Source organism: Passer domesticus, chromosome 8 (genome assembly GCF_036417665.1).
Source record: "Passer domesticus isolate bPasDom1 chromosome 8, bPasDom1.hap1, whole genome shotgun sequence".
NCBI classification, from domain to species: domain Eukaryota; kingdom Metazoa; phylum Chordata; class Aves; order Passeriformes; family Passeridae; genus Passer; species Passer domesticus.
In genome coordinates, this window is record NC_087481.1 from 49,667,570 (window position 1) to 49,692,711 (window position 25,142).

At 37.7% G+C, this 25,142-nt stretch overlaps 1 protein-coding gene across 4 annotated transcripts in view; it reads left to right on the plus strand.

Annotated features, from left to right (window-relative positions):
- The window catches only part of VTI1A (vesicle transport through interaction with t-SNAREs 1A), a 256,745-nt gene that overhangs the window by 9,091 nt on the left and 222,512 nt on the right, over nt 1–25,142 (plus strand). For all 4 annotated transcript variants that reach the window (XM_064431322.1, XM_064431320.1, XM_064431323.1 and 1 more), the window contains exon 3: nt 1,875–1,985. In XM_064431322.1, the coding sequence (XP_064287392.1) occupies nt 1,875–1,985 (111 nt within the window). The remainder of the gene's footprint in view (nt 1–1,874; nt 1,986–25,142) is intronic.

A 25,142-nucleotide genomic window follows, 5' to 3' on the forward strand; every position in this document is an offset into this window, starting at 1 on the left:
TTGTTGTATTTTTGAATGGAAATATGAAGGGCTGCTCTGCTTTTGCTTGTTTATGAAAAATATTATTTTATGACCAGAAATATGAGTTCTGAAAATGGAGGTGCGTGAAATTAGGTTGTACTGAGGTTCACCCTTTCTTGGACCACTATGTTCTGCATGGCTTGTCATGGAAATTTCTCAGCCCAGGCACAAAATGCACCATTTAATCTCATTATGAAAATCATTGGTAAATAGTGGTCAACCTAAATATGCTTCACTGTTGTTCCTTGGACCTTACACTCTCCAATATTGACTCTTTAGAATGAACATTTGAGATTTCATGGATCACAGACTGATATTGGTGCAAATTCTGGATTTACTGGTATATGTTTTTGTTTTTATAGAACAGACAAGAATTGAGACTTCATTCAAATACACACACACACACACACACACATTATATATATCAATATATATATATGTGAAGGAAATGTTTATAGAACATTTGAGATCAAATATATTAAGATGAAATTGATAAGAAATAAGCTATTAATTCCAGATATTGGTTTAATTTATAATGCCCCTTTGGAAAGTTAAGCCTGAGCTAAAGAACTGGGTAGAATTAGAAATTGCTTTGTGTGTTTCGTTTCATTAGTGACTATTTAATTAAAGTCTGCTTTATAGTTTATTATTGAAAATAATTTTGTATAATCAGAATACATCAGGCAAAATTACTTTCGAGTATCTGGTAATTCCACTGATTAAATTCAGATGCTTTTCTTATGATATGAGGATGAAATTTCAAAGTGTAAGCAAATGATTACATAGGAATAAATTCTAGCAGTCCCTTGTGAAGAACTGCAGCCAGTAGCCTGGGACCCTAATTGAAAAGCATTTCTGCTCCTATGCCATATTGTTCAACCAAGATCAGTAGGAGGTGAGTAAATATTGTTTCAGGTGCCTACAGCAACCAAGGAGAGGTATTCTTTTATCTTTTTAAAGTAAATTGGAAAGATTTTAAAAGGCAGGTGTGGGATTCTTCTGCCTTTCAAAACAGAATTCCTGAACAGGCAGCACCATCTAGAGCAGGCTCCAGGACCCAGTGGGCAGGTAATTAGCAGCCCTCATTTACAACTTTTGGTTTGCTGTACCCCTGTGCCATATTCTTGTATTTCAGGCCCCTTAGAATTCTACATGGCAGCAATAAAAAGCTTTTGAAGGATAGAATATATGTCTTATTTTTTTATCCATTTGACTGTATACAAGTTCTTGAATAGCATTGTCATTGAACCCTGAAATTCAGCTATTTAATATTCTTACATATAAATTTGGGACATAGATTTAGGTAGCCAGTTCAGGTTATGTAATTCTGCTGAGTTAGCAATGTTTAAAGAAAAAAGAATTAATTTATTAAACATGAGAATTACTCTATTAAACACACAGACTGGTGGAAAATAAAACTTTACATATATATATATGCACACACACACACATAAATAAGTAAAATACCATTTTCAGCCAGTGGTGTCCAAAACTGCACAGCTAGGTGAAGGAAGGCTTTCTTTTGAACTATGCTCATTTTCAGGAATTATCCTCACTTTTACTATTTTTTTCCATTAAGATGTGTTCATCACAGTTGGAATGAAATCCAGAAATGTTTGGCTCGAGTCATTCCTTCTGAGTGTTAATAATACTAATGTTGTCACTTGTTTCTTGACTTACAACTGTGCAAAGATTTTGATAAATTCTTTGTATATTGCAGAATAACCAACATTTTTCCTCATAAAGAAGGAATATTTCTTGAACTTAGGTATATTTCTTGAACTGAGGTAAATTTGTTCTTGCTGTAATTAACCTTTTGATTTATATAGCTCCTCTTTATTTTCACTTGTCAGCTTGAGCAGATGGAACTTGAAGTTCGAGAGATCCCACCCCAAAGCCGAGGGATGTACAGCAGTCGAATGAGAAGCTACAAACAAGAAATGGGAAAACTTGAAGCTGATTTTGTGAGTTTTTAACTTATTACATAAAGAAGGCATGTCTAAGAACTTTAAAAATAAAACAATGCAGTTATTCAGGCAGACAAGAGGGCATTTTTGACTAGTGTGAGAGATGAGTTCTGCATGTATCTTGCTATGTATGTGGACAGATGAAAACTAAACTGGGGAAGAGAAGCTTTCCTTTTAGCAGCAGTCCCATACCAATATTCCAGTTTCTAGCCTCCTGTCCGTTTACTCTGGAACTCTGTTGTTTCTCCATCATTAGCTACTGTGAGTGTTCATGATGTATGCGAAATAGGCAGTTTTTAATCCTATTTTTCAAGGAATTACAACTTGTAGTAATGTGGGCAGTAACATGAAAGCAGTATAATCACCAATCCATGGAATTTTTGAATGTAGTTTATCTCATGTGCACTTCATTTGTTAGTCGCTGTGTTTTCTTTTCCATTGCACTTAGATTCTTCTTGGCTTTTGTACAAATTGGTTATAAATACTACATTTTTTCATTTTTTTGAGTAATGGATGCAGACTAACAAGATTCTCTTGTCTAGGGGCTTCTGCTACAGTTATCAGTCCTTTTTTTTTGTGACTGGGATTTGCACTGAATAGATTTACATAGAGACAAAACTGTTTCCTGTAAAATCATGAAAAAGTTCAAAGGGATTGCAAAGTGTAGGAAAATGCTATGTTAATTGGCAGCAGCTCAGTTCCTCCAGGGTAGGGAGAAAGAAATAACTAGTGGCAGTATTTTCCATTCACTGGAGAACTGTGAATTTCCTCAGGTTGCTGGCAGCAGTTTAATCCTTCAGGGGAGGGAAGTCAGTGTTTATACCTGCAGCCAAGAAATCCAGCTGACTGTCACTCCTCTGTGCTTCTGCCAAGTTGAGCACTTGCACAAAAATGTATAAGAAGATGGTTGCAGTTTGTGAAGTTTGAGGAACGTTAGAAAAAAAAGACTTGCATCAAAATTTTGAGGCAGTCTCATCTCTTCCCCTGTGGGAATTATGTGTGACCAAACAGTGACTTCCCAGAGAGAGCAATTTCTGGACCAATTGTGAATGCTGTTTATCTTCTCAGATGTGTGAGAATTTGCTGTCAGCATATATTTGTTCCTGGCCTATATCTATATGTAGGTAGATGGTGGAATTCATACTTTCATATTCCCAGGCAAGTGAGAATGAGAGAGTTCAGGACTGAACACTGTATGGAAGAGCAGAAATGAGTGCAAGGAAATGCATCCTAGCACTGGGAGTGACATGATCACAAGAACATAAGTTTGTGCTCAAAGTGAAGAAGCAAAAACAACATGAGAAAGAGGAAAGAACAGGTTGTAATAATGGATAGAAACAACAGCTTGAATCCAAGGATCTCCAGCAGAAGATCAAGGAAAGATTATGTGAAGGATGGAGCAAAGTACTGGAAGAAAACAACTGTGCTTGAAAAAAATCTCTTATATAGCAAATAGTGGTGTTACAACTAAATGCCTTACATAGTTCCAGGTTCCAAGTACTAATATTTTTCTAATTTTGTACATAAGGATTTAAGACTCTTTTGGATTATTATCCAGGAAAATAGCAACTTGTTGGAAACTATAAAACAAAATGAATGGCAAAGACTACATACCTCAGTTCCCAGTCTTTTTCATTAAGTTCTGTATTTCAAATGTAAAGTGAATGCAGAACCAGCACTGGTAGTTTTATTTTATATTCATTGATAGCATTGATCTTGTGATTAAGAATTGATCTTGTGATTATTTGAATGCCTTATAGCATCTGAAAATTTGCCCTTACCCAAACAGTTATGGAAAACAGCAGCACAGCAACATGTTTACAGCTAGGAGAAGGAGACATGAGGTTTGTGGACTGTTCACTTTTCCATTCTTTACTGGCAGGATGAACAACATTAAAGTTTATTTTTGACATTTAATACGTAACTGGTGAGTTTATTTTATCTTGAGCAGCATGTAATAATGAGAAAATGCCATCACTGTAATATTGTTTATTAGGTGCCGTGGCATCTTTGTGAATATGTAGGGCTTTTTCCCTGTACACTTTACTATATTGAAGTATATTCTGAAAAATACAGATTTAAGCTCTTTTGAGCTGTACTTAGAGAACTTACTCCAGCATGGATTTTCATCTCTAACTTTGTAATCAAATAGGAAAAAAATTGCAAATATGAGATTTATTTCTTCTCATTGCTAATCCTTGTTGGTTTGAGACCTGCAGTTAGGTGTGAGTGCTCTGCAGTCCAGGAGTGTGTGAAGGCAAAGGCATCTACCCATGCATGAGATGGCACATGCATAGTTGGTAACACACTAATTGCAGTAAATAATATCCAAACAGAAAAAACCACCTTGTCCTGTCTTAGCCCTCTCTCTTGAAGAGCAACAGTGATAATGAAAAAAAGAATAGCACAATTTTGTCTTTAAAAGTATTCAGGAAGCATAGCACTGTGAACACTGATGGGAAAATGAGCAGGGCAAGCACTGCACCTCAGCTTTAGGCAGGAGGTGTTACTGGTGCTCCCCTCAGTGCTCTGCAGTCTTCCCTGGGGAGAAATACCAGAACAGGGCAAGCATGAAGTGATGCTTCTCTGCAGAAAAGCTGCACACATCTCCTAAAGCCAACTTTCAGGCTTGTGATAAACGTACTGAAACAGAATGAAACTGATCAGACTTAAGCTGTCTTTTTTTTCACTTGCAGATGTAAATCTTGTGTTTAGTATCTCATTTTCTATATGATTTTTCTTTTCTGTAGGGGGGTTGGTCCCCGTTGGGTCAGGGAGGACTGCGGGGCCCATGAACGCGCTGCTGGCTCTATCTTGTGGCCCCAAGTGGAGTTGCACATCACAGCCTGGTGCTTTCCAGGCTGCTCCACGGCTTGGGACCAGCTGCCAAAGAGTTCCTGAAGCTTAAAACAACTAACAGTCTTCCTATCAGAAGTCTTTTTCCCGCATCTAGCAATGCAGCACTGTGCAGTTTATGTAGGCACACAGTTTGTGGTGATTGGGATGGGGCTGTGCCCAGCCCCATCCCCAGTGCCACAGCTGTGGCAGCAGGTGAGCAGCACTGACAGCAATGAGCCAGGGAGTGCCCAGGGGCACTGAACAACACCAAAGGGAGCAGAGGGCACACAGGGGCAGTGCATCAACATGAGGGGATAAAAGGCTGGGCTACAGAACAAAAAGAACCGATGCTTACAGCCTTCTGAAGTGATGTGGTGTTACTCTGTATGGGCCTGAAGCCTTCTGGTGTGGTAAGGTGTTACTGTGTATGGGTTGAAGCCTTCTGATACTGTATAGTGACACACTGTGTGTTATGGCTATCTCAACTGCAGCATCTGCTGTGACAGGTTTAGGCTTGCAAATATTTTTTTTGGCTGTTTCAGATGTAGAATGTCTATGGTGCCTACTTGAAGTAAGTTCTGATGGCAAAAAAAGTATTTTAAGTATATGGACTATAGGTGTTGTTTATTCCTAGAAATAAAGCACTTTATGTTAATTTTTACCTAAAAGTAGCCAGTTTCCTTTAAATAGTGTGGATATGTAGTGGTAAAAGGCTTCCAGATTTTATAAGCATTACTGTGAGATAAATCTATCCTACTCCATGTGAAAATGTGACTCCATAAACCTAGCAAATATGAGGTTATTTCCTAGCATTTGTATCCATCCCCAGGGTTCCATGTGCTGACTCAATGTCAGGGCACCATAAAATAGAAAAAAACAAAGGCAGGCATTTATTTTCCTGAAAAGCCTACTGCTGGCATGTGAAGCATTCAAATATATGAGGAAATATAAAAATCTTGTAAGACCACGTTATACAGTAACATTCGTGTTATAAAAATGAATATTGCATGATCAGTATTGAAAATGAGATGAGCATATTGAGAAAAAAGAAATAACTATCAAGTAAAGGAGGCTATGTAGGAACTGCTCCTATTCTGTTGGCAGCACAGAGGTAAATCTTGCAGGTAGCATTTGTTATCAGTTCAGGAAACAGTGCTCAATCCTTTTAAATCCTCAGAATTGGTACTGATTTTGGTAATTGTGACTTTCAGAATAACCTTTAAAAGAAAAAAAAAGAGGGGGACTGGGCAAATTTGCAGATACAGAGATACATTGTACAAAATTTGAGTAAACATTTAAACATTGTTGGCATTTAACAATAGCTTCAGTCATTAGTGAGGTATGTATTTACAATTTATACCTCATGCAGGTTCCTTTTAAGATTACTGTTAAAACTTCAGCTGCTGTTAAGCTTTAAAAACATTTGAGGAGATAATCAGTGGAATTTTATTGGATAGAGTTAGTTCTTTTGTATGACTCTCAAATACCACCTGAGTCCAGAAGCTCAGCTGAATGACTCATACAGCTGTGTCTGTTATGTTCTGGCTATTTTGCAAATACCACTTCCCCCATTTCAGGTTTAGTTGCCTACCCAGACCAATGTGGCTGTAAGCACATGAAACTATTTGTGAAATGACAAATTGTTGGCTGTATCCTTATGGCCAGTCTTCCCTAGGTCTGCAGTTGGAACTGAAACTTGGAGACTCAACTATTGCTGCTGGGTTATTTTGATTTATAAAGCAAATAGTGCAATAATGTTTTGTACTTACAAAATTGTGGGACTGCTGTGTGTATATCTTAATTGCTGTATCCTAACAGTGCTTTTGAAAGCAGGGAATCTGTCATGCCAAAATGTCATGTGTGCACAAGAACCTTGCCTGGGCAGGTACAGGTGCCTTTAGTGAAACCTGATCTGTTGACTCATTTAAAAGTTCTGAAATCAGATTGGTTTTCACTCTGTGAATAGTACAGCTCTTTTGAATGGGGCTGTGGAGGATTTGTTTTAATGCACACAAGGTTGAACTAAGTTTCAGAAGAAAGAATTTGAATTATCTGGCCGTGTACTTTGACAACCTAATTTTGAAAAAGCATATTGTGAACAAAAATTCCTTCACTGCCATTTTTATAGATACTGTCACCTTCTTGAGATAAGTAATCACTCCTCTACATTCTACTCAAACTGCTCCTTACAGAGGTACTGTTTGTTTTCCTCTGTTACTTTTCTAATAACTTCTGATACAATATTTGTCTGCCTGACTGTGGCTGAGCATTGGGTTGGTTTCTTTTCTATAGAGGCTAACTCCACATTGTCTTCAGCTTGTTTTCACTTGTGTCCCACCCTGGTGGGTTTGTGGTGGAAAAAGTTGGGGGCATTTGGCCTTTTGAAATTACTTGATTTAGAATACTGCTATTTTAAATGGGGGGGGGAAGTGATACAGGAAGAACTGTTGTGGGATTTTTGGGGTTTTTTGGTAACATTTAAGGCCTAAACTAATGTAATATTAGGAAGTGGTATAACTTAGAACACCTGTAGAAAATTTAAATGAATAAATAACCCCTAAGTTATTTATGTCTTAAGTTTCTTTGTATTGTTTTGTGTGGAAGTATGCAGATGGAAGTAATTGTATTTCATAACAGAATTTTCTAGTGATGAGATGCTTTTCTGTGGAGGAAAATGTGAAAGATGGGAGTTAACATGCTTAATTTGTAATTAACCTAATGGGTTATGATCATCTTAGCTGAGATTCCTGAGAGGCCACACCAGTGAAACACACCTAAGCTCCTGGGCTTTGTAATTCTGTAGGTATTGCTTACAAAGAATCATCCCGTGTTTGACCAATAAGTGTGTTATGAATCTCATAACTCAATGTGTGAAGAGATAATATGATGGGTGAGGGCAACCAAACAGCAATTTTTTTATGTCAGCAAAGCTAATGCCTTGAGTAGATTCTTCTCTCAACCAACTCCCCCTTGACCCTCAGAGGGAATTCTGTCTGTCTCATCTGTTAACACATAGGGCTGAGACTGGGGACTTTTGTGGTGGCTCTTTGTTGGTCCTTCAGCAAGTTGTGGTGGAGGTGATGCACATGATTTTAAGAAAAACCCATTTGTGTAGCTTAGACTTGGCTGACTGGTTACAAATAAAGGTGTTTTCAGGAAGTGATTTGGTGAGTCTGATAACTCGTGTGTGGCTGGGGGCTGTGAATAATGCAAGGTGTATGACTCACACAGAGCACTGTAAGCATTCATGCCTTTTGCCTTTCTCCCTTCACACACAAAATGCTTCTGTTGTAAATTAAGCTGAAAAGTGGTCTGTGGCAGACCAGCTGATAGTTTGTAGATATGTTCAGATTTCAGCCCTTTCTCAAGTAGAGAACTGCAATTTCTCTGTTTACCATGGAGTTTGTTCTTATGTTAAAACTTCTACTTCTGAAAACAGTATAATTAAGTATGTTTGCTGCTCTTTCTAAAAGAGAGTGGAAGAAACCATGTTCACTCAAAATTTCTTCTAGCCAGCTGATGTGTAAAGTGACTTCATATGGAAAAGGTGAATGCTGGGGGGAAGGGAGAGGGCTTTATTGTTTGCCACTCCCTCAGTGATTTCTTATTCTACCCAAGTGATACTCCCATACCTGTCATGCAGAAAGAAGTGGCTGTTGCTGTCCTGCTTTCGATAGCAGTAATGAAGGTCCTGTAGTTGAACATGGGTGTAGGAGGTCATGAATGAGGAAAACAGAGTGTCCCTCATGCTCACTTCATGGTATTGCTCACCTGCTGCACTCCTTTAAGTAGAAGTTTGATTTTCTTTCTATCCTGAGCTTGAAACATAAAGATTACAAAAAAAGAAATCTGACAAACTGAGCAAAACCCCCACCATTTGAATGTACTTGCAGTCTAGAACTGCACTCTCGATTTACTTAATGTGTTATGATGCTTTTTGTTACTGTGTTTTTTGTTTGGTTGGGGGTTTTTTTTGTTTTGGTTTTTTTTTTTTGCCAGCTGGAGCGAGGATAGTTTGCATTTCAGTGCTGACTAGGAAGAGACATATGCTACAGATAAATCATAAAAAAATAGAGAGAAGGTTCTTCTTGGCAGGGCAGGATTTTCATTCCGGCCGTTCGCGGTGTGCTGTCCACGCAGTGACGCTGGGTGGCGCTGTTTGTTTGCAAAGCAAGTGTCGCTTCCCCCCCTTTTTTTCCCTTAGTTTCTTTTTTTTTTTTTCTTTTTGCCTTTTTTTTTTTTTTTTTTTTTTGCTTTGGTAGTAACTGAAATTACTGTTTCATGAATAAAATATTTCTGGTGGGATTTGCATTTCTATATTGGCTGAAGATACTGTGTTGAATGTTTTATTAACCAGCCCAGTGCAACTGTCAGCCTATTAAAGAGATCCAATGGACCCTGTTTAGCTAAATAAACTAAATAAATCCAATTCGTCAAATTGTGTTCCTGGCTGTTTATTTTCCATTCTTTTGATGTACAGTTTATTTTAAGTTAAAGCCACATAGATTTAAAAATTAATGTGAAAATAGAATGTAGTGTTTGAAACATGAGAAGACTAATTGCCATGGTCAAAAATAGCTTCCCTTTATAGTGAAGTTGCCATCTGGTAAATGGTGAACTTTTTATTTGTGACTGATTAACTGTCCCATGTCAAAAATTAGTTGGCAAACGAGTGGTTAATAGCTTTTTTTGCCAGCTTGGTTTTGTTGCTTCCATGAAGAGAAACTTGAAATGTAAGCACTGCTGTTAAAAATAACTGTTTCTATCCAGCTTCAAGAGGTTGGTTCTTTATCTTGATATTTTCTCAATCAGAATTCAAGGGGAAAATTTTATATGGTCATTACATATTAAATGCTTGTTGAAATTCTCATGGCATTGTAAACAAATATTGGAATGTTAAAAAAAAAAAACCATGGCATTGTAAACAAATATTGGAATGTTAAAAAAAAAAAACCTCTTAGCATAATTGAATACATTGCATGTCTGGTTGTCAAATAGTTGTCAAACATTACAAATACTAGCATTCATTATATTCTGATAGTACTAATAATATTTTAGTTACCTTGTTTCTGCTGAAAACCTTTGCCACAGAATAGCAGGAAACTGTAGATTTATGGTAATGTTACTGGGATAGTAAATTTTTTTCTGTGCCAGTTGCAAGTTCCTGTAAATGTAAATACATTCTGAATTTGTTAATAAGAGAGATAGAGCAAATACATCCATCACTGTTTCTTTTTCTTTCTGATGCTTTCCACAGCACAGATTTAGTGATGTTACATGTTAACTTCTGTGTGTTTTACAAGAAATCAGAGTTGCCAGGTATCATGTTTTGCATAGTTTTGTTTTTATGATCTTGGGTTTCCAAAAGTGGAATACTGAAATTTAATGCAATAGAAATACAGTTCGATGAAATTGCATTTCTGGCTCTTTTCTCAAGAACTCTACTGTAATTGATTGAGCAGCCTTTGTGAAAACCTAATGTGTTAGATTATTTCAAAACTGTCAGGGATTCTTAAGAAAAATCATTTAATCAAGTAAGTCCACCTTTTTTCTTGCCGATTTTTCTTACTAACCAAAATGGTAAATTTTTTTCCACCTCTACCCCAAACTGAAAGCAGATATTTAGGCAGATGTCATCAGTGTTGGATAGAGTGCTGTTCTCTTCTGTAGGTAGACTTTAATTTGTATTAAAAATTATTACATTTCTTTAAAGTTTTCTAGCTGCAAATGTTTTAATATGCTAATTAAAAACTAAACCACACCTCTTTTGTCTCAGGAAAAAACCTTCCTATTTTGTGCTCTAAGCTGGTTCTTTTTAATATACTATTAAAAAACCCAGAAGGAACTTTATGATTCTGTAAAACTGGCTATCAGAGGTAAAAAAATAGGGACTTTTATGGCAGTGGAGATGTCATCTTGTTTCTGGCTTTTAGTGAGGAAAGAATAGAACGTGAAAAAATGGAGCTGGAGGTGTATTAGAGTGATACTGCGTCCTCCTATTAATGTTCTTTACTATGTGAAACATACGGAAAAAGTGTGAATATCTCTCTTCTTTTGTTTGGTAGCTTTTTGTTTTTACTCTGCAATCATTTAGTAGTCTGTCCCAAATACAGCCAGCTTCCCTTAAAGCTGCTGTACAAACCTCAACAAAAAGTGGTTCATGGCCACAAAGTCTATTTAAACTTGCTGTTCTTGCTCAGTTAGGGAGGAAATCCCTGCAAAGGCTAGAGGATCTAAAGTTGTACATTTGACAATTTAATGCTTGTATACATTTATAATAAGTGGATCAAATGCAGCACCTCCCTTACTTTTCATTTGCTTTTTATAAACTGCCTTTAGGGTGCCAGTGTGAGGAAAATAGGCCTTTTCCAATATTTAATGAATACTACAGAGGTTTCATTCCTAAAAGAGGTGATCAATGAAAATTAGAGTGGAAATAGAAAGATTACAGATAGTAAAAAGGAATATAGCAGGTGGTTTCAGGGATCAGCAGTAGAACAGAATAATTTTTCCTTCTATAGTAACTTTTAACCATTTCACATGGGTGTAATGAAAAAAGGGTTTTTCTAACTAAATATTTGGTGCCTGGCATATAAAGAGAAAGAAAAGGGGGAGTGTGTGTGTGGGCTCTGCATGTTTCCCATTGAGTGGCATTTGTGCATGCTTTTGGAACCCCCACAACTTTCCAACGTGTCCTTAGTTTGTTTTTTTATTTTCTGAGGAGTTAAGACTAGAATGAATAAGGGTAGTGTTTGCCAACTTACCCTCCTGGTCAGTGTGGAAAACACTGAATTGCAATTGCAGGCTTTGTACCTGTTCACTAAAGATTCAAATGTGAATTCTGGCAAGTCAAAGAAAAGGCTTGTATTGTGTCTGGTGGGTCTTGGCTTGAGCCTTAGTTAGAAAATGGTCCTGCATTATGAATTTAACACCTCCTTTTCACTGATTCCTGAGTAAAGGTTTGAGCCATTATTAAATCGAATGTAACTTTTGCTAGGTCCTGTCACCAAGCAGGGAAGAAAGTGTTTATTTAATATTTTATTTGAGAGAATAACTGCATTAGTATCAAAGTAAATTCTCTTATTTCAAAATCTGAAAAGTTACTTTCCATTACAGTGGTTAGTATTTTGGGACGTGTAACTGCAGATATTTTGTCACAGGGATCCCCATTTGTGGAGTGCCTAGCACAAAGGGATTTCTCACTCTTGACTACAGCTCTTTGGCACTGTAATGAGTATTAACTAAATAGAACTATGCAAAGGACTGGGTTGTTATGTTAATGTGTTTCTTGTGGTTATTTTTGGAAGAAATACAGATTAGTGACAATGTTATAAGTTGTTCCATCAGCAGCTGTCTTTGAAAATGAAGGTTTTTATGTTACATGTTCCTGTTAAAATTTCTAGCATCCTTAAAAAACGAGAAGCTTTTATCTGTGATTAATGTGGTTGTGAGTAAAACTAATATTGCTAAGGCAGGGTCTAAACCACAGTGCTAGGATTTTTTTAGTCAAAAGAAAATGTTTGATTTGTACTGACTGTTTTGTGTAGTTTCATAATTCAATGTCATTAAGACCCTGAATTGACCATGTGATTCCCTCTTCTTTCTGCCCAGTCCTCAGGAGAAATCAGATTCTCTGGTTCAGTTGTGCAAGCTTCCCACAAAGTTAGTTCAGTCAACTAAATCAAGGTAAAAAGTTACAGAAAGGTCAGGATTAAGTTAGGGGTTGCTAACCTGAATTGCTTTCCCAGCCTTTTTAAGCCCTTAGTGCTCCTTTTGTCTTTTTCTTACCTTCTGTCATGTTGTCCTCCTGTTAGATCTTTATTTCAGTTGAAGGCACCTGGGCTGCATCTTTCTCCTGACCCATACTTGGAGTCACTTTCAAACGTGTTATTAAATCCCTTTTTTCCATTCATGAGCTACATGTCTGGCATTCAGCAATGCAGATTGGTGGCTCAGCACTTGGGCCCTGTAGAGAGCTTGGTTTAAAATGCGTGTATTTTAGAATGAACATAAGGAAAATTCACTCCTTTCTCCCCTCATTTTTCCTCTTCCTTTTTTAGTTTCTCTTTCTGGGGCAAATGTTAAAAGTTTTTACTTTAATTTGTACCCGAAAAGTACTCTGTTGCTAAGGTCAGAACTACTGAGTTCTCTCTTATTGTAGAACCAGTTTCCAACTCATTTGTATGTTTTTAAAAAGTCTTAGCTAAGGACTTTTCTCCCATCTGGGGCTTCTTGTACAGTGGTGGTGTTTGCTTGGGCAAAATCCCCCAATTTCCTCACTTACTGCATGTGAGTCTGAATAGAATTGCTTTTTCAGGAAAATTAACTGGAAACTCCATTTCAGGTATGCACTGAACAGACATGAGGGTCTGAACAAAATACTGGTGTTTCAGGCAGCTTTGAACCATGTTGAAGGGAAGATGTTTGATCTAAGAACAGGGCCAAATCTATTCTGCAATAAAACCTGAAATCATGTACACTACAAAAAAAATAGTGGAAGAACTCCAACATGCTCCTGGTGTAGATAAATGTATTCTTTTGGAGCAAGACTTCCTTTTGAGGTCCTTCCTTCCTTTGTGAAAAATTTGGACCCTGTGGAAATTTCCATTCCCTTTCTTGTACCCTGTATCAGACAAAGGAAACCAGGACAGGTGCTTCTGTAGCCTGAAATATCATAGAATCACAGAATGGTTTGGGCTAGAAGGGACCTTCAAGATCATGTGGTTCCAACACCCTTTCCCCTTGTCAGGGACATCTTCCACTAAACCAGGTTGCTCAAAGCCTATCCAGTCTGGCCTTGAACACTCCCAGGGATGGGTCTGGGTAATCTTATGGCTAACAAGCATAATTAATTATGTTTATTAATAAATTTGGGCTATTTTTCATTTTTGGAAATTGTCTTCTCAGTCACTTATGTTGGAACATGTGTCAGTTCTTTCACCCTACTTGTCATTTGAACAGAAAAATGAAGCCTCTGGTTTTCCGTTTTATCCAATCTGCTTTCAAGGTCTTCAGCACTAAATTTCTGATAGCAATAAAGGATTAGTGGCTTACTTTTCTGATACTGCATACCTAGGTCCCTGCTGTACTCACTGCATTTGTGATTTTGATGCAGAAGTGACACAAAACATTAAAATCCCACAAAAATTATCAATGTGAAATCCAGATCAGGCCTTTGAGGGCACATTTAGCATGACTGGTGAATTCTAAGAAAACACTATCATTATCCCTGCCAGGTACATTTTACAGTTAAGAGACTGGGCAAGGCCAGGCCATGGTTTGTGATGTCCGTAGTATCAAATTTAGCATGATCTTGGTTCTATAATAGTAAATTCTTCACTGTATCTAATTCTGAGGTGTAGAGTTGGACTTTCTGAAGAAAAGAAAAGCCTCCTCCAGCAAAGAGAGCTGTCCATTCTGTGGCACCCCCTGCCTTTAAACTTCTGTGCCTCTGGCTGTTACTTGGCCTGAGTGTGGCTTGAGCAGGAGTGTTTGAGCTAATCTATGCCGTGGAGTTTATCCTTGCATTCAGATAAAGGCTTTTTCCCCCTGCAGAGCAAACTGCTGCAGTCTGGGGTGACTCACTGGTGAGGTGTTTGGCTGTATAGTCATAGGGGGGATAAAATCCTTGAAAGGTGGCTATGCTGCCTCTTATTACATTTTTGGGGGAAGTCTCTAGAAACAAGTGAGAACAGGTTGTTCTCCTGACATTACAAAGAAAGAAGAGGAATCCTTGGTAGTAGGAGTCTTCTTGAGGGAATTGAATCAAGCACCTTCTGTGGAAAATGGAAACAAATCCATTGCTTTGCTCAACTTCAGAGTTGTATTCAAAGTTTCTTTTGCCTTATATTTTACCTTTATGAGGCTTATTATATTTTAGAAAAAGAAATCTTTGGAACATGTTTAAATACAGGTGAACAAATCTGTGCATTTTTGTTCATTTGTTGGGATTTTTTTAATATTAACAAATTATTAACTTTTTTTTTTTTTTAGTATTAACAAAGTCCTTTCCTCTGGCCCAAAAAGTCAAAGTGAAATTCAGATTCTCTAGGATATATAGTCTGTCTGTAAACTTCATTGTTGGACACATCACTTCAAAAATAGCCATATGAAGAAAAATGTGTGATGCACTTATTGACAGAGAAAAGCCAATAAATCCAATTTGATTTGGGAAGCTGAGAAATATTTTAATAACTTTCTGACGTTTTCCTGTAGTCCTTATTTACCTTATCAATAGTTATGGTGACATATGATTGTCAACTTTTTATATTAAACCAAACTAATAAATTAAACATGTTGTGTTTATACCTGATGAAAGCTGACGTTTTGGAAAGGTGTTAAAATATACTGACAGGTCTTGTTCATAAACTCCTTTGGTATAAATATGTAGATGACATCTTTAGATATTGTTTGTACATAGGCTGATAGGCAGGAAACGTTGACAACGTAACAAATGCAAATGTCAACCCCACAATTTAACCTTTCTGTGTAGGAAAAGATGTTAGTTTTAAGTTACATGTATCTTTTAACTTTATTTTCAAAGTTTTTTTTGAGCCTGTTATCATTGCTGTTTCATGTGCCACTGAAAGTAACACTGCAATAAGAAAGATTTGCACTTAAGAGCTTTTCTCTGTGGTGTTCCTACTTAAATGACTGCAGCTGAGAGGGTGTTTTTTCTTCTAATTCTTTTTATTTTTCATGTTTGTCTAGTACCTTCTGAATCTCTTTGCAATATTATCTGTTCATTCCCTACTTGCCAGTGATTCAGGGCTTGTGTGACTCAAGGGCAGTAAACCAGTAAAACTATTCTAAAATGTTAGAGTAGTTTCTTGTAACAACAGACAGATGTCCTTGGCCTTAACCTGCATCAGGGTTGCTTCGTCTGCTGGATATTTCTGATTTGAAATTTGTGTTCTCCATGGCAATGTAAATCCATTATGTGTTCTCTGCTTGACATTTTTTCCACATTCTCCACAAGCTGTGATTAATATAAAATCCTGCTAAAGTTAAAGGTCAGTTCTGAGTGGCTGGGGCCCTGAGCAGTGTCCCCACCCACCCATGACCCAGGGCTCCACTTCAGGGCTGTTTTCCCCGGCTTGGGGGATGCTGTGGAATGCTGCTCTCAGGTCCCCATGGCCCTGCTGAGCTGCACCCTGATTAAATTCTGGCCTGAACTTGCTGGCAGTGGGAGCTGTGCAGCCCTGCCAGGTGTCCATGGCACATGTGACTTCACAGGCCATGGTCTTTCTGACTTTTAAAACTACTTGATGGGAACAGCTCCAGTGGTCATTTCTGTCCGCTTCCTGGGCACCTCTGCCTGAGGTCTGGAGTCTGGGTGAGCAGCCTGGGATCTTTTGTGTCCAGCGTGCAGGAGTTTTGGTGGGATTTCATAGTGTTGACCTAGAGCATGCATTGAAATACCAACTACCTTGCACTGCATTCAGAATGGGAGCACCCATCTTGATTCCGATGGCTGCAAGGAGAGTTCCTACAGAAACCTGCCCATCTGAATTGTGTCCCTCCATTTCCCATTTTAGATTTGGGAGGAGCTTCAAGAAGAAAAACCTTGTCCTCTGTCAGCCAGGCTTTCCATTCTGTCTTTGGTGACCAATTTTACCACTAAGATGAGTTTTCCCACAGTGTTCTTGCTGCTGCTTCGTGCAGTTCATTTATCACAACTGGAAGTGCACAGGTAGATTGGAAGTGTGTTGGTAGATGATCTCATAATGTTTCACACAATTCCAGCACAGTGGTTTGAATATTCTCTCTATAATACCTAAGGATGTATCTGTGAATCTCATCAAGGGGACTCCATCCCTTCCTCCTACGTCATTGAACGTACTCCATCTGTCAGATAGAGAAGCTGACCAGAAATGCAGAAATTTTGGAAGGGGAGGTGGGAATTAATTGTTTGTGGTGCTGGAGTGTTGGAATCAAAGCTGTTGCTGGTGTGGCAGGAATTACAGTATGCTAAATTTTAGCAGTGGTAAAGGATGTTGCTACCGGTTTTGTTGGTTTTCCTTTGTTATAAATGAGTTAAAATGTCCACGGTCACAACTCAACCTCTGTTATAAATAAAAACAAAAATGTACCAAAAGTTTTGGTGTTCTCTAAGTGCCTGAGGTACTTAATGAAAGTCAAAGTAATAGGAGGTTAGTGCAGGCATATAAAATTTAATAGTTTTGCAAGGCTTCAGGTACATTAAAAAACTTTTTCCAGAATAATTAACTACTTTAACTTGGTATTAAATCGATCAGCCAATTAGTGCAGTACTGTTTTGTATTGTGGAAACTTTCATACTGCATTAATGAACACCCACCTTTTGAGCTGATACTTCTACAGTTAGACTGACCTATATATTATGTATTACTTAAAGATAGCTCTGAAAAGTGTTTTTCAGATGCATATTGTTTTCTTGTTGCTAGATAGATGGACAGATTTGGGATGTACATCTGTGAACCACATAATTGAGAGAAAACCCTCTGGTATTTGACTGTCCAAAAACATGAAAGGTATCATTTACTTTGCAACAATCCTATTCTGTCAGATGGTTGCATTGACTTTCTGAAACAGTTGGAGAAAATTGATATGACTTAATGTAAATGTTACATTTGATTCTTACCTCATGTTACCTCCCTGTGGTATCAAGCACTTCCCAATTGTGCAGTAAGCATGTTTTTGTATGGCTTTTATTCCAAATCTTTCCCTGGGGAAATCACTGGAAGTTGTGGGACAATGCTCTTTCATGTGCTGTTTAACTGGCATTGACTTACTTTCCTGAGTTATCTAGAGAGGTGACTTCATTTAATCCACATCCTTTGTACAGATTACAAATTGCTGCCTTGTATCAGTAGAACTGACCTTTTTTTTTCCCCTGAAAAAATAAAAAAACCCAAACCAAACTTTTAATTTCTAAACTGTTATTTGGGATCATTGTTTTGAGATTGCAAATAACTCTGGCAGCGTGTGGGCACCATAGCTGCAGTGCAATTCTGGAAGTTGCCATTAATTAGCATTCTGGTTTTTTAGCTTTGTTTAGCAGCTTTTCTGCTCAGTGTAATACCAGCTCTCTCTTTCTTCCCCTAGGTTTTGTGTTGCTGTGCATTTCCTGCTTAACAGAATGTTTGTTTAAGTAGATATAAGTGCAGTGAATTTCCTGAAAGTTACTCATTGGGGAAATTGAAATGAAATTTTAAAATATCATTAGGAATGCAAACAATAAATTCTTTCATTTGCTGTAGGCATCTTTAGGTTGGAATGACTAGAAAAGGTTCTGGTTAATTAGAAGTAATTTGTTAGAAACCTGAATCCTTTTTTTTTTATTTCCTAGATTAAAACTCAGTTCCCAGCTGGATGCTTATAAGTGCAGGAAATGTAATTGTGAGATGATTAACTGCAAAAAGATGGATAATTGGAGTTCATATGATATGTCAAATATGGCTAAACCAAAAGGTTTTCTGCACGTTGAAAGAGATTGGCTGAAGTCTAGATTGCAGAATATTGAGCAAGGAGTGTTTTTAGAGATTAATAGTCACAGATTGCTGCAAGACGATGAGGCAGAGCTTGACTGTAAAGAGCTAACACCTCCCAGCCCTTTCCTATATCTTCAGGTTTTAATTAGCATGAGTTTGGTTTTGTCCCCTTCCCTTTATTGCTGTTATGTGAATTGGAGATTAGGAAACACACTAAACATCATACATCTAACAGCAATGCTTAGAGACAAAGATATCTCCTCCTCTCTACTAGGAAAGGCTCAGCCTACCATAGGAAAATCAAATAATTTATCCTATGTTACTCCCTCCCCAGTGTCTTGCCTTACAAGCAGCATTGTTTTTTCTATAGTTTTTTTATGTTTGTAAAATTTGCTTTGAGTCTTTTTTAACTGTACTGTAATAATAAATTAAAAGGTGATACGTACAGTATAAACTGTATCAGTGGCATTTTGTTTTCATTATCCCTCATAGATGTTTAGCAAAACAGTGCCTGGTGTTTTAAATTACTTCTGCTTTACTTTAATATGAGAACTTCTGTTTGAATAGCCTATTGTTCTGTTAGCTACTACATTGCACTTCAAACCACAGAGTGTTGTTAGAGTCACTGTATTTTGGGATCATATAAAATATTTGTTCTCTCCCTGCTCCCAACCTATAAACTTCATATCTCGATAAGGAGTTTCTAACCCTTGGAAATACTGCTTTACAAATTCAGCTAATGACCCAAATACAGCTTGTTTGTTGTGTATGAGTTGTATTAAAATAACATACTCTATGTGTATTGTCATTAATGATATGCTCATTTTGATAATGGAGCTGCAGTCTCTTAGTATGTAGTCCTTGGGGAGATGCTGCATTTTTTTAACTAAGTATTGTTCTGGCTCCTTTCCTTGATTGGCCCAGAAATAGCAATCAGCTGGGGAGCAGGATGACATGCCTCTTAGCGATCCCTTTTATCTTTGAGATGAGTATCAACATTGTATGCTTCCTAATGGAAGTGTAATTTAATGAAATCTATTGGGTAAACATACTTCAGATGTTCAAAGGAGGTGACAAAATTTTTGCTGGCAGCCAGGACCTGGCTGGTTTCCAGCTTGCCTTTAGCTGCTATGCATATAGCATTGAGAGAGGCACTTAAAATAGGAACACAGAGTATTGTTTCTATTGTGTTTTTGGTTGTGGATTTTTTTTTCTCTCTGTTTTCTTTTCCTTAATTTTATTTTTCTGGTATTTTTATTAGTGCCCTATGACTTCCAGGCTTTTCTAGTAAAATGCTGCGTGAGGTCAGGTTTCCCCTCTCCCCCCAAAACATGGATGACAGTGTTAAACTCAGGGGAGATGGTTGGCACAGAATGTGCTGCATATTGGGGAGAGGGGTGAGTGATCCAGACTGTTGTTAGTCAGTAACTGTGAAAGAATAAGTTCCTCTCTAGACTGATAAAATGAAGTATCCTGTTTTAAAGATTGTGTCAGAGCACTTTTGTTTTATCAATAATAATTGCTGATGTAGATCTGTCCTCACTGAGGTTTTTAACAGATGGCTGGGAGTGGAAGGAAAGCTGCTCAGCCTTCCACCTCCTCAGCTAGAAACAAGATTGCTAAAAGGAGACAGTTGTCCCTCTTACCATTGCTCCCTCCTCGTTATAGAGCACAGTGATCCCAACACACACACATTCACTCTTTGTCGTAGCAAACTTGGCAGAAGAACTGGAAAGATCATATCAGCACTGTTGTCCCTTTTAGTGGATGTTTGACTGATGGTTCTTATTGCTTAGATCCTAATGGTTTGGTAAACTATTGGATGGTGTTTGAGAGGAAATACATTAACATTTAGACACATTTTAATGTAATGGATATGGCTGTGGAACATGGGGTTTTCTTCTTTACATGGAGGGTCTAAGGAGGTATTTTTAGCTTGAAGGCTTCCACAGTGGGTGTAATTGGGGGACAAAGGATGTGTCCAGAGAAAGATAAATGCATCATTGACCTTTTGCTGTTCTTTCAAGTATTAGTGGTCAAATCTGAGCTTTTCATTGTGGCCCACTTTATTGACAGCTTTCCTGTGAAGAAGTCCCTTTCCCAAGTTCATGTTGTTCCTCTCCTATGAACGTGTGCCATGGTACATTTGAGCCTTGTGGTTTCACTCCAGTAACAAGTGATTTCTCTGGATTGGTGGAAGTCATGGTCTACCAACAGGCTTCTTTGGGTACAAAGGCAAGGTCAGGCAACTGTCTCTTTTTCCAATGTTGTTAAGCTTGTGTTTCATGTGGGGACAGTAACTAAGGATCAGCAAGCAGTGAGATATAAAATGGAGTGAAGCATATTGCTTGTTTACGAATATGGAACAAAATGTGAAAGAGTGAGAAAAAAATTCAGTATATGTAAACATACCTTGTATTTCTATAACTGTAAGCTATAACAATGATACAAGGTAAATTGCAGTTGTATTGAACTCTCTTCATTCAAAGTGTCTTTAGTTCCTCAGCCAAACTGCACATTATTTTAATGCTTCTCTATTTTGCAAACTTTCTAATATTGCCCAAAGTCTGTGCAAGATCCAGATGTATACTTCTTTATGTGTGTGGATGTATGTGCATTGTTTGCTGTATATGGAATACAGTGATCCCAGTTTAGCTTGCAGCAGATGTGAGACAATTAAAACTGTATGTAATTTGAAACTAATATATTAACACATTTTATTTAATTTTGGCCATGCATTGCTTCTGGAGACTGAGTAGAGGGAGGAAATGGACAAAATTACAGGCAGCACCAAAGTTTATGTGACTCTATGTTGTGAACCCAAAATAATTAAATGGTTCACAAGGCTTTCAACTCAAGAAAATGAATAAAGCTTCAAAGCTTCAGACCAAAACATTATCAAAAATATAAAGTTTGGTGAAATTGTAAAATGTTCTGGCTTTAGATCTGCTTTTTGAAACTAGCCTTCATGTGAAGTACTCCTTTAAAGGTAAAAGTTTTTCTGTACCTTTTGTGGACCAGTTAAAACTGTAAATTGGTGTCTCGGTGATTTTATTTCCTGTGTCTGTTTCCGGTGAAATTTGGCTTGAGGAAGCCAGGCATTATTGGAACATTTAATTTGGTGCCCCTTCACAAAGTTATCAGTTGAGAGTCCCAGGGAAGGGCACTAAATGCAGTAGGATGGTAAAGTGGTATTTATCAGCTTCAAATCCTTTCTTTGCATTTAGGGGAAAGATGCTGACTTAAAACTTTTCTCGTCCTGATAATTCTGAGCTTCTCTTCCACCAAGGACATGATTAGATGGTAGTCTGCTTTTTTCTGTTTTCCTTCATTTTATTCCTCCTGATTTGCTTCCTCCTTTACAGCAGTCCACAGTGCAGCTGTTTAATACCCCAGTGCAGAAGATTAAGCTGCTTCTGAGGCCACCATCAAAAGCTGCTTTCTCACTGGGTCTGCAGGAACATGCAGAAGCATTACCTCCGACCACTGCCATTGCCATCTTTATCATCTTTTTTTCCCCATTGTCAAGCCATCGTTTGTAGCTGCTATAAGCTTTTACCTGTGGCAGCTTAAAAGATATAGGTTGAGATTTTTTTCAGAAAGGACCCTGAAGGAGTCAGTGCTCAATCCTCAATGGCTTTCAGTGCTGAGCAGCTTAGACCTCTTAAAAATTCTGGTCTTATGTCTTTTCAGGTGGGATTTTCAGATTCTCATGAGTAACCTGTAAAAGGAAGATACGTAGAAACCTGCACCTCATTTCATGGTTCAAGGAGTGCTTGTTTTTTTTCAGATTACATAAGTGCTTTTGAAATTTCATCCTTTGACATGATCTTGTCATAAGAAACATGTTTCAGTCTTAGCAAAGTAGGGTTTGAACGGTTTTGAATTCAGAGAAAATCACTTGCCATTTGGAGAATTTCATTGATACGTTTTCTTTCATGTGAATTTCCAGTATGGTCAAGAAACCAGGATATCCAGAGGCCTTTTGGGTAGGTGACTGTACCAGCTGAAGTAATGAAATCAGAAACTTGTATATAGCAAAGCTAATCCTTAAGTCATTGAAGAAGGGGACAGAAGTGCCCCAAAGATTTTGAAGTGTTTGTTGTTCCAAAGAAGAAATGCAAGAAATTCTGTAATGTTACCCAGACAAAGTCTTTGAGGAGTGATCATCTTTTTCTGTGGCTTGATGCCAAATGACTCTGCAATCCTTGAGAATGTTTGTTCTTATGTAGCTGCTATTGAAAAAAAAAATTACCACCTCTTATTCCATCTTTACTAAAAGGATGATTTTTCCTCTTTAATAATGTTACAGGGTAGACAGATAACAAGACTGAAGTGGAACTGAAGTTATAGCTGAGGGAAAGATAGAATTATACGACATACTATTGAGTATAATATTATCTATACTGCAGGTGATTCAGTTAGCAAAGAAGGGTTGAAAATTTTCCTATAGGAATGCATTGCTAAAAATGAGAGAGCTGGGGTAGCTTAGAGAAGTCAGTAGAGTTGTACATCACATTTGAAACCTCTGTCAAACACTTCCCATTGGTATATTCCCACCTGCCACAAGAATGAGTACATTAAGTTGGACCAAAACCCCAAATAACTTCATGTTATTTCACTGTGAGTGAGTAAAAGATCCCTGCAGAAGGGTGCAGGGGTGAAGCAGATGTGTGCTGTTGTTAGTCTTACACTCTTCCAGCCTTTCTCAATTAGGACTGAGAGATTCCTGCATGAGAAGTGGTGTTTCAACCTAGAACTACATCATCAGAACAGGAATTAGTTACCAAAATTGTGGCTCAGGATCAGGGGAACTAAAAAATCAGAGTAGAACTTTTGCAGAGGGTGAGTCAGTTGTGTTTTGCCCTAAACTCAGAGAATGATGAAGCAGGATGCAAATATGGAAGTGTTTTTTTTAAAATTCATGTTTTATCATTGCTCCGGTGTGAAAACGTAAGAACTGAACTTAAAACCTGTGGTGGAAAAAAAAATTCCAGGTGCACAGACCCTGGAAAATGATAGTGCATTAAATAAAACTAAAGAACACTGGTTATATAAAAAATCCTTCACTTTAATTTGTTTCATCCTCTGTAATTGGATGACTGTATCCTGTGGGTAGGAGGAGGTCCTTCTCTAGTAGTATTGGTGGTAAAGCATCCTGCCTAAGTTATCAGGGGTCTGAAGTTATACAGTGTTTCTGCTCTGCATGGATTTTTATTTTTGTGTCTTAAGGCTATTATCTGCTAAGAGTTGAGCAGATGTTAGAAATTATTCAAATGAGAATATCTGTTTCCAAAGATGTAATTTTAGGAAATGCTTCATTATGCTTGTAACTGGCACTTCTGTTTACTTTGTGAGTGTAGGGGGTTTTAACAATATGAGTGCCACCTATTTTCTATCTGGATAAGCTTTTCTTTTTGGGCTCTAAAATATCAGCTGTAGGGGCTCCACAAAGATGGTAAGAAGTGCAATTAATCATTTATCTGCTAGGTGTCAGCAAAGGTTCTCTTTAAGATAAATAAATTAAAAACTATGCATTCATACAGTAGATCTTGAGGCTGTGTGGCTCAAATCTGTTTGGAGGCTGAAAAGGAATTTATAAGGAAATATTCATGGAAATAGATACTAGTCAGTGTCTAGAAGAGACAGCTGCACTTCATACCATTCATTTAATTAATTCAATCCATTGCATTTTACTTGATGTGTGCAACTTTGAACCTCTCTTTAATTAAGCAAAATTAACAAGTTTATTTTATGTGGAGAAGATTTCACAGATTTCCATTCAGCAGAGCTTTTTCTCAAGAAATTAAGTTACTGTGTGGGGCATTAGGGAAGACACTTTCATAAAATAAGTAACAAAGGCTAAGAAGAAATGGTCAATTTTCACAGTGGAGGAAGCTCATCAGTGGTGTCCCAAAACTTCCTATTTTTGTTGTTCAGCATATTTTTATGCTGGCCTTAATATAAAAAAGGAAAGAATTGACAAAGCTACTGGTGGTACTAAAATATGCAGGACAGTAAAAGGCAGAGGTAAATTAATTATTTCAGGAGTAGTGTTCTGAGTGGTTAAGCATGAAACTCAGAGGTGAAGCTTATTGTTGGTAGGTAGAAAGGAATGCATCTATCAGGAAAACAGTTCTGAATTGACATTCCCAATGACAGGCAAGTGTTGTTGTTTGGGGAAAATACAGTAAAAAGTCCAAACTCAATAGTCTTCAGAAAAGAAAATTGCACTGAAGGAATTACTATGAAGGGAATAGAGATTGAGACAAATAGTCTCTCTACCTGAGTACCTTTGTGACTGTTTGTGTAATTATAAGTCCCTGTTACCCAAAAATGCAGTAGCAGAACAAGCTCTGGAGCAGCTCAGTGTAAGGAACTTGGGTAATGGACAGAAATTTTTCAGCTAGGGTTAAGAGGGAAGGGCTATATAGAGAGATGATTATGTAAATGGAGTGCCATATAGAGAAGGTGCAGTGTCAAGAAGTTTTTCACCCCTGCTCATAACATGTCAGGTGGCATCAAATTAATCTATTGAATCAGAGATTAAAATGCAAGAGAGGAGAGGGCATCAGAGTTGGGAAGTGCCTGATCTGTAGCCCACCACAAGGTGGGTGAGGAAAGAGGGAGTACCAGACAGGGGTCAGGCACTTTGACACCTTCTCTGGGTTTCTAATGTTAGCACTTCCTGGGTGCTGCATGTTAGGCTGGATGGACCTTTGGTCTGAATTAGTATCGCTAAGTCAGCTCTGTAAATTTTATATTTCCCAGACCACACGTGACACAGGAGGGGATGCAGTCACTTCTATAGTGCTGTGTCCAGGTGAGGTATAAACAGTGTTTC